Source organism: Pleurodeles waltl, chromosome 2_1 (assembly GCF_031143425.1).
Source record: "Pleurodeles waltl isolate 20211129_DDA chromosome 2_1, aPleWal1.hap1.20221129, whole genome shotgun sequence".
Lineage (NCBI taxonomy): Eukaryota > Metazoa > Chordata > Amphibia > Caudata > Salamandridae > Pleurodeles > Pleurodeles waltl.
In genome coordinates this window covers 134971233-134987149 of record NC_090438.1, presented here as the reverse complement: position 1 = coordinate 134987149, position 15917 = coordinate 134971233, and the positions used below count along the sequence as shown (strand labels likewise).

General features: G+C 45.5%; 1 protein-coding gene across 2 annotated transcripts in view; it reads right to left on the bottom strand.

Annotated features, from left to right (window-relative positions):
- LOC138262082 (probable global transcription activator SNF2L1) overlaps window positions 1-15917 on the bottom strand; it is a 1420807-nt gene that overhangs the window by 489406 nt on the left and 915484 nt on the right. For both annotated transcript variants that reach the window (XM_069211817.1, XM_069211826.1), the window contains exon 16: window positions 2237-2356. In XM_069211817.1, coding sequence (XP_069067918.1) covers window positions 2237-2356 — 120 coding nt within the window. The remainder of the gene's footprint in view (window positions 1-2236; window positions 2357-15917) is intronic.

Here is a 15917-nt window from a genome sequence, read left to right as displayed (position 1 = left end):
ATAGCTTTTTTCCATTTTAAAGAAAACTATGTACATTGTTAATTCCATTCAAACGTCTAAGTCTTACTGTGTAAAGTACCTTTTATTTAATGTACTTACCTGCTAAATTAATCTTGTGGTTCTAGAAATAAATTAACAAAAGAATATTTTTCTATATAAAAACCTACTGGCCTGGAGTTAAGTCATTGAGTGTGTGTTTTCACTTACTGCTTGTGTGTGTACAACAAATGCTTCACACTACCCTCTGATAAGCCTAACTGCTCGACCACACTACCATAAATAAAGCATTAGTCTTATCTATCATTGCCTCTGCCAAGCCTCTTGAGGAACCCCTGGACTCTGAGCACATTATATCTCATTTTGAAATAGTGCATACAGAGCCATCTTCCTACAGTTGGGGTCTGATTCCAACATGTTTGATCCCAAACATGGCCATATTCAGAGTTACCATTGTTAAGCTGTACATATGTAGTGACCTACGGCTAGTGTACGCTTAAAATGGCGTTCCCGCACTCACGAAGTCCGGGAAAAGGGTCCTGGATGACGTGGGGGCACCTCTGCTAGTGCAGGGGTTCCTTCACACACAGGTACTCTACACCCAGCCTTCAGGGTTGGAAGGCCTGGTATGTGGGTGACTTATAAGTGACCTGGTGCAATGTAAATGGCAGTGAAAGGTTTCATGCACCATTTCACACAGGCAGCAATGGGTGTCCTGTAGAAGTCTTTGCGTGGGCTCCCCATGGGTGGCAAAAGAAATGCTGCAGCCCATAGGGATTGCCTGGGACCCCAATGCCCTGGGTACCTAAGTACCATATACTAGGGACTTATAAGGGGTGACCAGTGTACCAATTTGGGATGAAATACTGGGTTACCAATAATGCAGTGACAACATTTAGAGGAGGGAGAGCATAAGCACTGTGGTCCTTGTTAGCAGGATCCCAATGACGCAGTCAAACACACTGACATCAGGCAGAAATTCGGGGTAACATTCCAAAAAGAGGGTACTTTCCTACAACCTCTTCCTGAGGTATAAAAAAAATGTGTCTGTGGCTCATAAATAACTCTCATCCGATCTGGGTACAGCAGTATATACCATAGGTTAAACTCTCGTAATTGTTGTTGGGCTTTAGTGAAAGTCTGTCTCTACTGCTGCACCATCTTTGTGTAATCTGGAAAAATCATGATGGAAGAATTTTGATAGGTAAGTTTGGACTGTGTTCCGGCATATTTTATTTAAGGATGGCGTCTCTAGCCCTGTAATTCAACAGCCGGGCTATTAACAGATGCAGGCGTGCTCCAGGAGGCGGCTTCTTTGATAGCTCCGTGTGCCCTTTCTATTACGAAACACGCGGACAGGGACTCACCCGGCATCAGTGAACTCCTGACATTTTAATTGTTTTGGTATTGCTAAATGATTTACACACTTGTTCTTAGGTTGAGTGTATCTGCTCAGTGCCACTGCTAGGAGGGATTGAGTTCAGATGTATTTCTTGTACTTGAGTGTTTGACCGATCAGGATTTTGATCTTAATATTTGGGATGGACTCACATCCTTCCCAAATAATACACATTTTATTGTAAGTGGGCTTTGCAAAAAAACAGACACTAGTTTTAGAAGTAGCTTAAGCTAGGATCTGGACTGAAACCAAATAATTATTTTTCTGAACAATTTTTCACTTCTGAAGATAAAAGAACAAAGCTATTTCTGGCGACTCCTTCTCACACAACGTGGGATAGAAATGGTGGCCTCAAGGTAGACTCTTGGGTTGTTTCAAATCAGGTGTCTGTGCTTATGGTAATTTTTAACACTGTTTTTGTTGTTTTAAAAATACCAAGTATTCCTAGCCTTGCCAAGCAATATTCAAGCATGTAGATCTGGGAAAACTCCACTGCTGTAGAGCAACACAAATGAATCATCTAGAGTACGTGGGTCTAGCATTAGCACAGAAAGGGAAGACTGGATGGGCTTTGTAATTTTTACCTGTTTTTACATTCTATATAGCTATGAAATATATTCACTGTAATAATGGGATTCTTTAATGTTGACCATAGTTGTACTCAAAAGATAAACATGCATCAAATTCATGTAACAACTTGAATATTTACCCATTTTCTATGTGACTATGTTGCTGCTTGATTTATTTATCTTAACTTACAATATAATTCAGAATTTTTAGAGGTATAAAGTTATGATTATAAACATAACATAATGTACTTTCATATTCGCCTGAAAATACCTTTTGTTTTTCTCGATAATCTTCACCTTCAAACTTATATAAGCTTATCTCCGTATCCATTGTGAAGTTTCTGAGGGAACTTTCGCCAAGTTTCTCTAAACGTTCTGCCATTTCAGCTGTCTAAAAGAATAATTTCATAAAAGCATTTATGATTATTATAAGTTGCAATATCAAATCGCAAATATAAAAAAAATGGAGTAGCTAAAAAAGCTGATTTAACACCTAAGAATACCAAGGTGAATAATAATGTCCTAATTCATAAAGAAAGACCGACAAATTGACAGGAGTATTACATAAAGTAGTATTTAACCATGGCAAAATATTAAACAACATTTCAGAAAACAGATTAGTTTTTTAAAGTTACAAATGAGTGCTCTGTAATAACGAGTGTGTCTTTTTTTCTCAGAAACCAGGCTGAGGGCAAACTCTTACACACACACTGTCTCTCTCATCACCCAGGATACATTCCCCCCCAAACCACAATATACACATGCAAGGGAAGAAAACACATCTCCCACGCAGTGCACAAAAGTGGAGGATTTAATACACCACTCTCCTGGCGCTCAGAAACTCACTGTCACAAAAAAAGAAATACAAAACCCAACAAACCTGCAAGAAGACAACATGCACATGATACCTCATCTCTTCATGAAACATCAGATCAGCATTACTGAGAGATTAACCCAGACAATGTGGGTCCAGGTGCGCACTGTGAAGCCTCTTTCGGGGCGAGGGTGGGAGACGAGGCAGGCAGGAGCTACTGGGACACAGCTGTTGTAGCTGAGGCTGTTTGCTTCTGGTGTCATGGGGTGTGTCCTACTGTGGCAATGTTAACTGGCTAAAGTACACCATTCTCCACGCTCACAGTAACGAGGATAACCAGTCAAAGGCTTCTCAGGGCCGTTGTGAGTGGGGCAGAGTCTCAGAATCCAAAGAGTAAACAGCCGGAATAACTCACTGCCCAGCCCAGTGCTTGTCTAAGTATTTTAATATCAAAGTAAAATAAAATATTGGATACATCAATTAGGATGCAGCTCCAGGCTTCCACAATCTACAGGGCTCTAAGTGCAACATTTCTCACACCATCTACAATGACCTCATTAGGTTCCTTTAGTGTTCGCAACATTTACTGTGTCCGAGAGGGATAAAAGGTCACAGACAGAATCAGGCACAGGGGCGAGTACACTACCAAGTTATGTAAGCAATATAAGGTTGGGTAAGTTGATATTATCTTGCCAATGAAAAGAGTAAAGGAAGAGGGAGAGTCGAGAGGAATGGGTCTGCGAAAAAAGAAAAAGAGAGAGGTGAGGGAAAGAGAAAAGGAAAGGCATGAGAAAGAAAAGGAAAAAGAATTGGAGCTAGAGAGAATAGCGCTGGAGAAAGAAAAACTAAAGACGGAAGGAGAAAGAGCTTTTGGGAAAGTTGCCTTCCATCCCAACTTTGCAAGGCTTCCTGTGAAGATCCATCCTGCAACTATGTTGTATCCTCGAATATTCTGAATCCTAGGTGGCATTCAATACCTCCGATTTTTCAAATGAAGACTTCATTACTTGTAGGCTCCTGTTATAACACTTTGCATTATATGCAGCATTTAATTCTGCCTACTCCTCAAGTACCAATTCATCAAGTATGTGTTTAGACTGATGGCATATTTGTCCTTTTAAGACTTGCTGTGTGTGACTTCAAGCGTGAATTGTCGACATCACACCATTGATTTATTTATATTGAACATTGAGAAGACCATGACTCAGGAACTGATTCTAAACTGAACTACTGTACAATCTTTGGATCTGATGTTGGATCTGTTATAATTATAGAACTCTCGTCTTTTCACTAGATCGCTGCACCATTTGTACTATTTTTGATTTGGCATATATATTTTAAACACCTATTTATTCCTTTGCATTTCTATTAATGTATACTGCATTTTGAATTATTTATCATATTTATTATTTATGGGATAAAGTACTCCCTGCCGTACATTATAAGGATATTGTAAGACAGTCACCAAGGCGCTCCATGACCATATAGAGGAACCAAGCCAAATGCCGAGTTATTTTATAAGGTAATGGAAATCTGAGGAAAATTGAAATATCCTTATCATGTACCACAAGGGTACTTTATTCCTTATAATACATGGTCACATCTTTCTCACAAACCACTTGAATTCTTGGTACGTGGCTTGTTCATAAGAAAGAAAAGGCAGATTTGCAAATATGAAAAATTAAAATAGAATTCCTAGTGCACAATTATGCAGAACAAAAGCTTTTAGATAACTGTAGTTAAAGGATATTAGAATCAGTTTAATACAACTCTGTGTTTTTTTTTTAAACCAAAAGGCGCAGTAGACTAGACTGCCTAGAAAGATTCAAACTTCAAAATAATTACCTGAGGAATGAAAAATAAACATGCTCCCATAAATATCTCCTTTCTGCTTGTCACTGTGCAGCTGGAAAACAGCCCAAAAAAGAAAGGCAATGTTTTGTTTTTGTTCTTTAAAGAGCTGCTTTAATTATGCTCCATGACATGACCTCCCTTTCCCCTCAGCTGCTGGCTCTGGGAGCAGGCAATGTAATGTCAGAACTCAATAGTAATAGGTTATTGCTTTATAATAGGTGACTGGGTAAGTAACAATAAAGAAATGGGAAACAGGTTTTTATACAGGAATTGCAGAACCCCATGTATTATATACTTGATTATATCTGGTTGAAATTAGCTTCAGTCATATTAGTGGAACTGGTTAGTACGCTTGACTGAATAGGGCCATGTGCTCTGTAACTTACGTGTTGAACAAGCTACCTACTTTTGGAAACACCTTATCTGGTAAAGGCAATATCTAGCTGTAGCTTCCTTACGTTTGAAATCTTCCCAGGAGTCAGACTGGATCCGGAAAACCAATATGACGTTGCACTTCCTATATAGGAGCCACCCACTGCACTGACATCAGTTTCTATTCACGACTTTCCACACCAGAAGCACATAGCCATAAAGAAACCAACCACTGGTGCGTCAAAACTAAGGCCCTGAAAAGAGAGTTCCTGCCCCTAGAAATCTGTTTGCATAGCAGGGAGGATAGGTGGGTGAGTAAGGAATCTGCAGCTAGGTACTGTCTCTACCACATAAGACGTTACTGAAGGTAAGTAACTTGTTCATCTGATAGCAACTTCTAGCTGCCGATTCCTTACCTTTGAAAAGATACCTAAGCAATACCACCATCCCCTGAGGTGGGTCTGCGAACCAAGTTCATACTAGAAAGTTCTGCAGGACTCAAAGGGCAAAGTACCCGTCTCTATGGACCTGACTGTCCAGGCAGTAGTGTTTGGTAAACGTGTGCAGAGATGCCTGTGTTGCCGCCTGACAGATGTCAGGGACTGGAAGTCAGCATGCTAACACAAGGGTAACAGCTTTAGCTTGGAGAGAATGAGCATGCAAACCCACAGGGGGTCCTTTTGGTCAGTGAGTAGCAAATCTTAATGCAGAGTACGACCCATCGTAAGATGGTCCGCTTCTCAACTGCCCGACCTTTCTTCACACCCACATAACCTACAAACAGCTGATCATCCACCCAGAAATCTTTTGTACAATCAAGGTAGAACATCAACGCTCTTTCTGGGTCCCGCAGGTGGAGTCTCTCCTCTTCCTTTGAAGGATGTGGGGGTGCGTAAAAAGTAGGCAAGGTGATGGATTGGTCTACATGAAAGGGCATAACCACTTTTGGCAGAAAGGAGGTCCTAGTGCTTCGTCTGTACTTTGTCAGGATAGATGGAAAGGTAGGGAGGCTAAGATGACAATGCCTGCAGCTCACTCACCCTGCAGGCAGATGTAATGGCCACAAAGAAGGCTGGTTTCAAAGTGAGAAGCCTGAGTGGACAATTGTGGACAAGTTCCAAAGGAGCGCACATCAGAAATGTAAAAACCAAATTCAGATCCCATTGGGGCATATTGAATGCGGATGGAGGAAAGAGATGTTGAAGACTTTTGAGGAACCTACGTCCATGTACAACAGGGGACTTTAACAAAGAAGGTTGATTAGGAAACCTAAACAAAAGAGAAATAGCAGGCAACCTTTAAGAGTGCCCATAGCAGAACCCTGCTGGGCCAGGGAAAGGATAAAAAACAGGGCTCCAGAGAGAGGGCACAAATGGGGCCAACAGAATTGTCTGTGTACCATGCCAGAAATTTCTTCCAATGACAGGCATATACCGTTTTGGTGGAGGGACACCTGGCTGCCAAGATTTCGTTGCAGAATTTGGGAGAAAGGTCAAAAGCTGTCAACTGTCGCTGCTCAAACTCCACGCAAGCAGATTCGGATGCAGAACCCTCACCGGCAGCTGCAACAGAAGATCCTACCGAAAGGGCAGTCTGATCGGAGGATTGATGGACATGATCAGCAGCTGGGAATACCAGACTCTCTGTGCCTAGTCTGGAGAATCTGTGGGACAAGAGGATCCACAAACTGGTCATAATCGATGAGGTGCCTGCAGATGACGGGGGTGACTCCTTCACTTCAAGAGAGATTCCTTCTTGCTTTACTTAGTGCAGGCAGAGTCCTTGTGACTCTGGAGGATACACAGCCATGGAGGTTGCAGTCTTTGCAATGCACAGGGACAAAGTTGCAGTAGGAGTCCTCCTACTAGGTACAGTTGTGTCTTGGGTCCCAGCAAAGTCCAGCAGCAGTTCCAGTGTCTAGGCTGCAAAAGCATCTTGCAGGAGAGTTTCCAGACAAGTCCACAGACGCATCTACAGACGAATATAGTGTCCTGCCCTCTGGGGAGCCCTTAAGTAACCCAGGAAGGGGGTTTGACACTTACTGCAGTGACCCACCTATCTGTGGGGGAGGGTCAGGGAAATCACCCAGCTGGACTAGACAGCCAGATGCTCCCAGGGGCCTCTGCTCATCTTATTTCAAAGATGGCAGAATCAAGTGGCCATCTGGCAGAGCTCTATGTACCTCCCTAGAGGAGGAGCTGGACATGGGATGGTTATTCCCCTGTCCTTTGTGTGGTTTCGTGCCAGAGAGGGAGCTGGGAGCTCCTACACTAGAGTAAACCGGTTTATGAAAGGAGGGTACAAAATTTGCCCTTCAAAGCAGTCTGGTGGTGCTCAGAGGTATTCCCACCCCATTTCTAAAGGAGAGGTGGTAATACCCCTCCTCTACAAGAAATACTTTGTTCCTCCATTCCCGGCCTGAGGTAGGCTTAGAAGCAGCAGGACAAAACACTGTCTGAGGTCAGCAGCAGCACAGGATGGCATACAGACCCTGCAAAGCTATACGGGCAGACATGGGAGATCCCCTAGAGTACCTGGTATCATGCAACTAGCACTGGTATTGGTGTACTTCCACGGTTCCAACATGTTTGATACCAAACATGCCTAGGTTCTGTGAAACCATTATGTAGTTGGACATCTCATGTTGACCAGTGTCCACTACATACCTTAAGATTGCTTACCCACACTTACAGTGTCCAGAAAATGGAGTCTGGGGTTTATAGAGGTATCTCTGCTCATGCAGGGGTGCCCTCACACTGAGAACCATGCACCCTGCCCTTGGGCTGAAGGGCCTGCCTTACAGGTGACTTACAGGGACAGAGTGCAGTGACTGTGATATAAAGTAAGGAATCTTTATCTGGGGTGAAAGGTGCATACACCATTTCACACAGGCTGCAATGGCAGGCCTGTAGTCACAGTCTGCATGGGCCCCTATGGGTGGCACAATACATGCTGCAGCCCATTGGGGACCCCTGGCGTACTAATGCCCTGGGTATTTAAGTATCATATACTAGGTCTTACATGGGTGCACCAGCATGCTAATTGTGAAGTGTAAAAGTTATTTACCAACTAAATTTAAGGAAGAGAACACTGACACTGGGGTCCTGGTTAGCAGGATTCCAGTGTATATTAGAGTCTAAACATACTGACACCAGGCAAAAAGTGGGGGTAACTATGTCAGAAAGGTGCTATTTTCCTACAGACCCTAGTCACATAAAGTGACTTGAACAAGGAGGGTTGGTCTGACAACCACAAAAAGCCGACATGGCTGATAAATAGCCTGCTGGGCCAAGACAAAACAAACAGTAAAACTTGGTAAAGGGGTGCGGCAAGAGGGTCAGTCTTGCCGAATGCACGCCATGCCACAAATCTGTCCCAGTGGCAGGTATAGACAGCACTGGTAGAGGGCACCTGGCTGTCAGAATAACATCTCAGATTTCAGGAGGAAGGTCTAAGGCTATCAACTGCTGTGGCTCAAACTTCACTCAAGAAGGCAGAGTGCGCAGGTTCGGGTGCAGAACACTACCCTGTTGCTGCAACAGAAGATCCTCCTGAATAGGCAGCCAGATAAATGGTCAAGCTCGATAGCTCAGGATACAAGACTCTCTGTGCCCAATCTGGAGCCACCAGAATAACTTGGGCTAAGTCGTTTATGATCGCCTTGAGAACTCTGGGCAGGATAGGCATTGGCAGAAAGGCATACAAGAGGTCGTAATTCCACTCAAGATGAAAAGTGTCTCCGAGCGAGAGCTGCCTTGGAAACTCCAATGTACAAAACTGACATTGTGCATTTGACAGTGGCGAACATGCCTAACCAAGGCTCTCCCCACTCTTGGAAGAGACCATGCGCCACCTCCAGATGGAGATGTCATTTGTTATCCACTAGGCATTGACGGCTGAATTTGTACACCCTGGCGTTCAGAGAGCACACCAGGTGGTAAACAACCATGTGCAGAGACTCAAGGCTTCTTGACAAAGGGTCCACGACCCCACCCCGCCCTGTTAGTTGACTGCGGGATTCTACATGAACACCTGCACCCGCATTCCCCTTTTCAAAGGAAGAAGGGCTTTCGATGCCAACTGGATCACCCATAGCTAATGGTAAGTCTGGACTACGCCACAGACCAGAGACCTTTGATCTCCACCTCTCCTAGGTGGAGGCCCCAGCCAAGTGGTGACGCATCTGTCACTATAGTCAACTCTGGTTGGGGAAGGGGAGGAGTCTGCTGCTGACACAATCGCAGTACACCTGCCACCACTGCAGGTCTTTTGCAGTTCCCTCCATGATCTGAACCATGGTGGAGAGATCCCCTGATGGTGAGCCCACTAGAACTTCCGGTCCCACTGCAGAGATCGCTTATGTCAAGGGGCATGTTTCACAAGAAGGATGCAGGAGACCATGAGACCCAACAGCCTTAGAGTCAGTCTCACTAAAATCCAGGATAGAGGCTGAAACATTATCATAGCCTGAAAATCCAGGACTGCTTGTGAGAACAAGCCCAAAACTGCACTGTAACCAGAACAACTCAGATGAAAGGGAGCATCTTAAAGGGACTCAGCTGTGTGTTTATATTGAACCCCAGTAAGAGCAGAGGTCTCCCATACATTAGAGGTGGGAGACAAATGTCTGGGGCAAGCCTGCCTTCAATAGTCAATCACCGAGTTAGAAGACCGAAACCTCTGACTCCGCAGGTGTGCTTATCGCAGTAGGATTTTGATGAATTAATAACATTATGCCAGAGTGGCTGCATTTCTACACAAACCGTAATGCACTTCATGTTTATTTTGATTTCTACATACAAACCTACATTAAATACCTTGTTCCTTTTTTGTGCCAGGAAAGATATATTAACCACAGAGTTGCTTTTTAATACTTACAATTACTACCAACTGTACTGATCTGCCATGCCATCAGTCGTCTTCTCATGTTGGCAGATAAGATCTCCAGTTTTTGAGTAGACAATTAGTATATGTGGTTTCTAAGTTGTTTACTGATGGATTGTAAATATTTGTCGCTATACTTGAGTTTTGTTTTGAATATTGTTTGCTGTCTGAATAATTGTGATATGATTAATTTATTATTGCTGACCTGCTATTTGTTGCATGCTTTAGGACCTTTTTTTAAACACAATAATAAAATCTTAACCTAAGTTAAGTCATCTTTGATTTTCATAGAAATCACAACCTCTTAATATTGGAATGTAATGCATGGCTAGGGTTCTCCTATAAGTATTAACAGTATGGGAACAGACTCAAAGCATTCTACCTGTGGTAAAATAATGGTTATTGCTTCATTGCCAAGAGGGGCATAATTAAAAGTGAAAACATAATCTTTTGGTGGCAGTCTCACTGTGGAATGTGGTGCAGCATTGAGTATTGCTCAATAACGGCGGACAGAAGTAGAAGAACATTTGAAGATAGTATAATATTTGTCAAAATTGGTTACTTCAGAACTTTTGTGGAGACGCTCTCCAGATTTGGGGCCAGATGTATCAAAGGATTTTGCATTCACAAACGGTGTGGATCAGTAAATTCCAGCGTTTGCGAATGCAAAATCGCCTTTCACGATGTATGAAAGGCATTCGCTGTGCAAATATAAGGAATCGCTAAAATAGAGATTCCTTGCAACTGAGATGAGTAAATTATGCGATTCGCAAATACAGATGTGAATTTGCGAATCGCAGTATGCGAATCGCAAATAGTAACGTGAATTTGTGAATCGCAATCTGCGATTTGCAAATTCTGTATCGCAATGCAATGCATCAAAAAGTAGCAATTTGTGATTATTCTCAGAATGGCTTTTTGCATGTGCAAATTACCACAAAGTGAAATAGGTGGTAAACAGGTGCAACCTGTATAAAGAGGCCCAGAATGACTCAGCCTCTTTTCCACAATGGCTGCACTCTGCGTGATTGTGAGGGGAATGAGGATGCTGGCAGGTTTGATGAGAGGGAGGAGGAGACAGGAGCGCATTTTCAGAGTGCTCATTAACCTTTTTGACCAGACAGAGGAGGAGCTATATGATAAGTACAGGTTAAGCTCAGCCATGATACTTGACCTGATAGCTGATCTACAACTCCTACTGCAGCGAAACACACACAGGACCAATAGCATACCCACCCATGTGCAGGTATTATGCTCCCCGCAGCTATTAGCCTCAGGGAGCTATCAAAGGGTCATAGCAGCAGCTGGATGTGTCTCAAAGAGTGCTCTCTCACGCTTCTTCAATGCATTTCTCAATGTCATGCCTAGCAAAATTCAACAGCACAAAAGATTCCCCAACATCCCACAGAAATTACTACAAACAAAATTACATTTCTACCAGATTGCCCAATTCCCATACATGTAATAGGCTCTATTGATGAGACACATGTAGCTATCTGTCCACCATCGGCCATGTTTATCGGAACCGAAAAAGTACGTATTCCATGAACATACAAGTAATAAGCAATACCTCCGCCATTATAACAGATCTCAATGGCAGATACCCAGGTAGCACACATGACTCCTACATCTTTCGGCACAGTGGAATATACACAAGACTACTTGCTGGGGAGTTTGGCGAAGGATACCTACTTGGTAATGTTATAGTTGACAATGTCGCCTTGATGTATATGTGATGTCAACAATAACATTTACTTATTTCTGATGGATAGAATTACCTGTGGATTCCTCACCTAAAGAATTTTCCCCACGCACCAGCCCTTGACGGGAACTATCTTCTAGTTCTGCATGCCAACGTCACAATTCCCCAACTCCACGCAACCCCGTATGACGCCATCCAGGCAATAAGAAGCCCTCGTTGATGTGCAGACGTCACCTCCCTTTTTCCGTGCCTTCAAGTAACGTTTTTTCTTCGAGGCTACCAGGGAGCTACAGTTTCACTTCGGTGTAACTATGTCACAACCTAGGAAGTCGGGTTTTAAACCCTGTAAACAGTGTGGAGGTTGCATGTCGGTCACGGACCTGCATGGGGAATTGCTTATGGTGCCTTAGTCCTGACCATGAGGTCGAGTCATGCGGTTCATGCCAACGTATGAATCCTAAGGCCCTGAAAGAACGAGAGGCTAAATTGTTTCTTGCTCGTTCTAAGAAGAGGAAGGAAAAGCATCATCGTAGAGAGTCTTCTTCAAGATCCTCGAAGACTCATCGGCGTCATCGTGACTCTCGACGTCAGCATGGCTCACGGCACCGATCGAGCAGAGAATGCTCCCGTTCGAGGTCGACATCAGCTCGGCGCCGACCAACGTGGGAGATCAGTCCGAGTGTCTCGCCTCCACCTCTGACGACTCCAGCTTCTCCGACGTTTCCACTGTCGGTGTATGAAGTGGATCCACATCAGGAGCCGAGGGCTTCTCCGGAGCAGGAGATGCCTGGGCCATCATCGGCTTCACCTCCGGCGCCGGTTCCTCAGGGTTATCCGGCTTTCCCGGCGCCGAGAACGGACCCCGCAGCATATCTGAATGCTATATTTAATATTTTTGCCACCATGGCGCCTGGTGGTGGGCATGCGGGTCCGTCAGGTCCTTTGGCCTTTGACTTGGGTGCTCCGGCTCCTTACAAGCCGACACCCTTTATGCCCTTTCTTCCTTCTGGAGGTACCGCTTCGGCGCTGATGCCTTTGGCGTCGCCCAGAAGACCGGTGACGCCGACGACGTCCACTGTTCCGGCATAGATGGATTCACCACGGATCCAGTCGACTTTGAAATTGCCTGTGGTGCCAGGGGGATCCAGCATCGGATGGCTCAGAGGGTCGGCGCCGTCAAAGATCTTTGGCGTCGGCCGACGCCTTATCGATGCTGGGGCTCGAGTCCAGGCTCCGATCCAGGAGGTTAGCTCTACGGCTGCCGGAAGAAGTGGAATATGAGAGACAGCATTTGGAGGAAGGTGAAATCGTGGAGCCTTTAGGGGACCTGCAAGGCTTGGATACGGCAAGCAGCCTAGACACTTCCCTGGAATGGGACATGTCTTCTCCGGGGGAGTATACGGAAGAGGCTGCTTCTTTTCACGCTGTAGTGAGGAAGGCAGCAGACTTTTTGGACCTTCCACTTCCTACTGCGGAGGTGAAAACAAACCTCCTGGCTGAAGTGCTGCATCCAGCGTCAGCTGTGGCGGATCCTCTTCTGCTTTTCAATGAGGCTCTTTTGGACCCTGTTGGACCTGGCCCTTTTACAGGGTCATTCCCCAGAGTTTTTGCTTTTTGCCTCCTTATTTTTCTGACCTTTGTTGGCTGACGTATTGACTCTGAGCACTTTTTCACTGCTAACCAGTGCTAAAGTGCATGTGCTCTCTCTTACAAATTTGGTATGATTGGATTATACCTGATTGGCATATTTAATTTACCTATAAGACCCTTGTAAAGTGGTATCCCTATACCCAGGACCTGTAAATTAAATGCTACTAGTGGGACTGCAGTGCTGCTTGCGCCACCAACTGAAGTAGCCTGTCAAACCTATCTAAGGCCTGCTAACGCAGAGTCTGTGTGCGCAGTTTCCTGCCACAGGGACCTGGCATCTAAATTTACTTGCCAGGCCCAGAACTCCCCTTTTACTACATGTAAGTCACCCCTAAGGTACGCCCTATCTAGCCCTTTGGGCAGGGTGCCATGTATGTAGAAGGAAAGACAGGTGCCATGTAGCGTGGCCTGTCCTGGTAGTGACAAACAGCCTAACTTGGTGTCTCACTGCTGTGAGTGCTGCCTCCTCATAGGATTGCATTGGAAATGCCCTGCCTTATGTGTAAGGGGTATTGTCTGATTTATGAGGGGTAGCGTAGGCATGTTTGGTATGGTTGTGATCGTGGTAAGAAATGCTGCTTACTGGTGTAGGTGTATTTTTTATTACTATCACAGAAATGCCACTTCTAGAAAGTGTGCATTTATCTGTGCTAATGACTTTGGTGTTTTGCAGCTGGTCTCCAATCAACGTCTGGGCAGACTGACAGTTGGGGCTTTGTGCATGCTTCTCAGACAGCCTGAACACAAGGAGGGTGGAGGTGACACAGAGGTGCATCTACATATTGTAAAGCCTTCCTGGGCTGAGAGAAGGGAGAGGCGGGCCACACCTGCATTTGTAAAGACTGTGCCCTGGCCTCACACAATAGGGTCGTTAACCCCCCACTGATGTTTGGAGCCTGTAATGAAAGGAGAGAGGGGGCACTCCCAGAACCAGTTGTAACTGGCTGGAACCTCCTCTCCCTACCATTGTAAAACACTGTAAGAACTGACTATAAGTACAGGGGAATTTTCCCCACAATTTGAACATTCTTGGAACTTGAAACTGGACCCAGAATGCTGATGAATGGACTCACCAGGAAACCACCTTGGACTGCTGCTGCTGTGCTGACCTGTGACCTGCCTGGTCACTAGAAGGAACTGCCACCATCTGCACCCGTTGTGCTGACATGTAGCTGGGCCCACCAGCCCTGTGCTTTCTCTTGCCTTATTGTTCCCAGGGACAGGGTGCTGTGGCCCCTGATCCCTGCCACGATCTCTACAAGCTTGGTTTGTAGCGCTTGGGAAAAGCGCTCTGGCTGAAGTCCTGCAGAAAGATCACCGCCGCAGCCTGGGCTTTTAACTTTGCCCCAGCGCTTGGAAAAGCGCTTTACTTTTGCCCAAAAAGTCACCACCGCTGCCCGGGTTCAGCAACGAGCCCCTCGCGCTCACCACGGCGCCTCTGCTGTGTGCTAATCACCGCCGCAGCCCGGGCGCCATATTTGGACTGCAGCGCAAGGATCGCGCTGACTCCAGTGCCCCCGGGGCACTTCAGAAAGATAAAGAAAGGAGCTCGTACGCCCCTACCATGTCCCCGGGTGACGCGCACTTTTCAGAGCCCCCACGGGGCACACTCCGGCCCCAATTCCTCATGCTGCTTCCCTTCGGAGAGGGAAGGCAGACGCGCGGCTCGCGCACCAATCGGGTGCGGCCGCCTGTGGAAAGCAGGTGCAGAGCCTCATCGGAGGCCCCTGCTTCCCCCATTACTTCATAAGGCAGCCGCACCGTGGACAAGGGCGGCTGCCTCTCTAACAAGCAGGACGCGGGGAGAAAGGGAGTTCCCTTCCCCCCGGTCACTGCGCTAGGGGTGTGATCGCCCCGACTACACTAAACCTTTGGCTTTTGGGCCCACCACCCCTCGGGGAGGGCCATTAGAGGCCCAGGGGGCCCCCAAAGATCATAGGTCCCCAGAGGGGCCCGTTCTAAACCCTCGAAAGAGGGTGCTGATCGCCATTCCCCCCAAAGAGCACTGTGTGGCCCCCGTTTCTGCGCATAGGAGCGCCGGGGGCCCCCATGCTCAACTTCTAGACACTGGAAGTGCCTCTTCGACCAGAAAACAGGGACTTTTCAGGGAATTTAGGCTCTAGACGCCTAGTACAGACGTATAGATGTTTTAGGTTTCCTAACTGTTTACTGTTTATACATATATGTGCTAATGTTCCTTTTATGAGCATGTCTAGCTGATATGTAATTGTATGACTTGTGGTATATTCTCTAATGTTCCTGTTATTTAGGGATTGTTCATGACAAGTGCATAAGATCTTTTACTATAATTCCTGACTACTGCTTATGTTGCAGAATCCGGAGTACTTACGTGTTCTAATGTGACAACTGCATATTCCTGCAGAGTATTAGTAACTTGTGTAACATTCTGACAACTGCTAAGGTAGCAGGGTATTATTCACGTGTAATGTTGGTCTAATTATGTTTTGTGCAATACATATTATTTTTAAATAGCTCAGTGTTGTGTTTACTTTGTGGTGTACAGTTTGCGTCACGTGTGTTGTGTGTGTTGTGCAAACGCTTTACACATTGCCTCCTGGTTAAGCCTGACTGCTCGTGCCAAGCTACCAAGGGGTGAGCAGGGGTTATCTTGGACGTGCAACTCCCTAGCCCTGACTAGAGTGGGTAGGTTCTGCC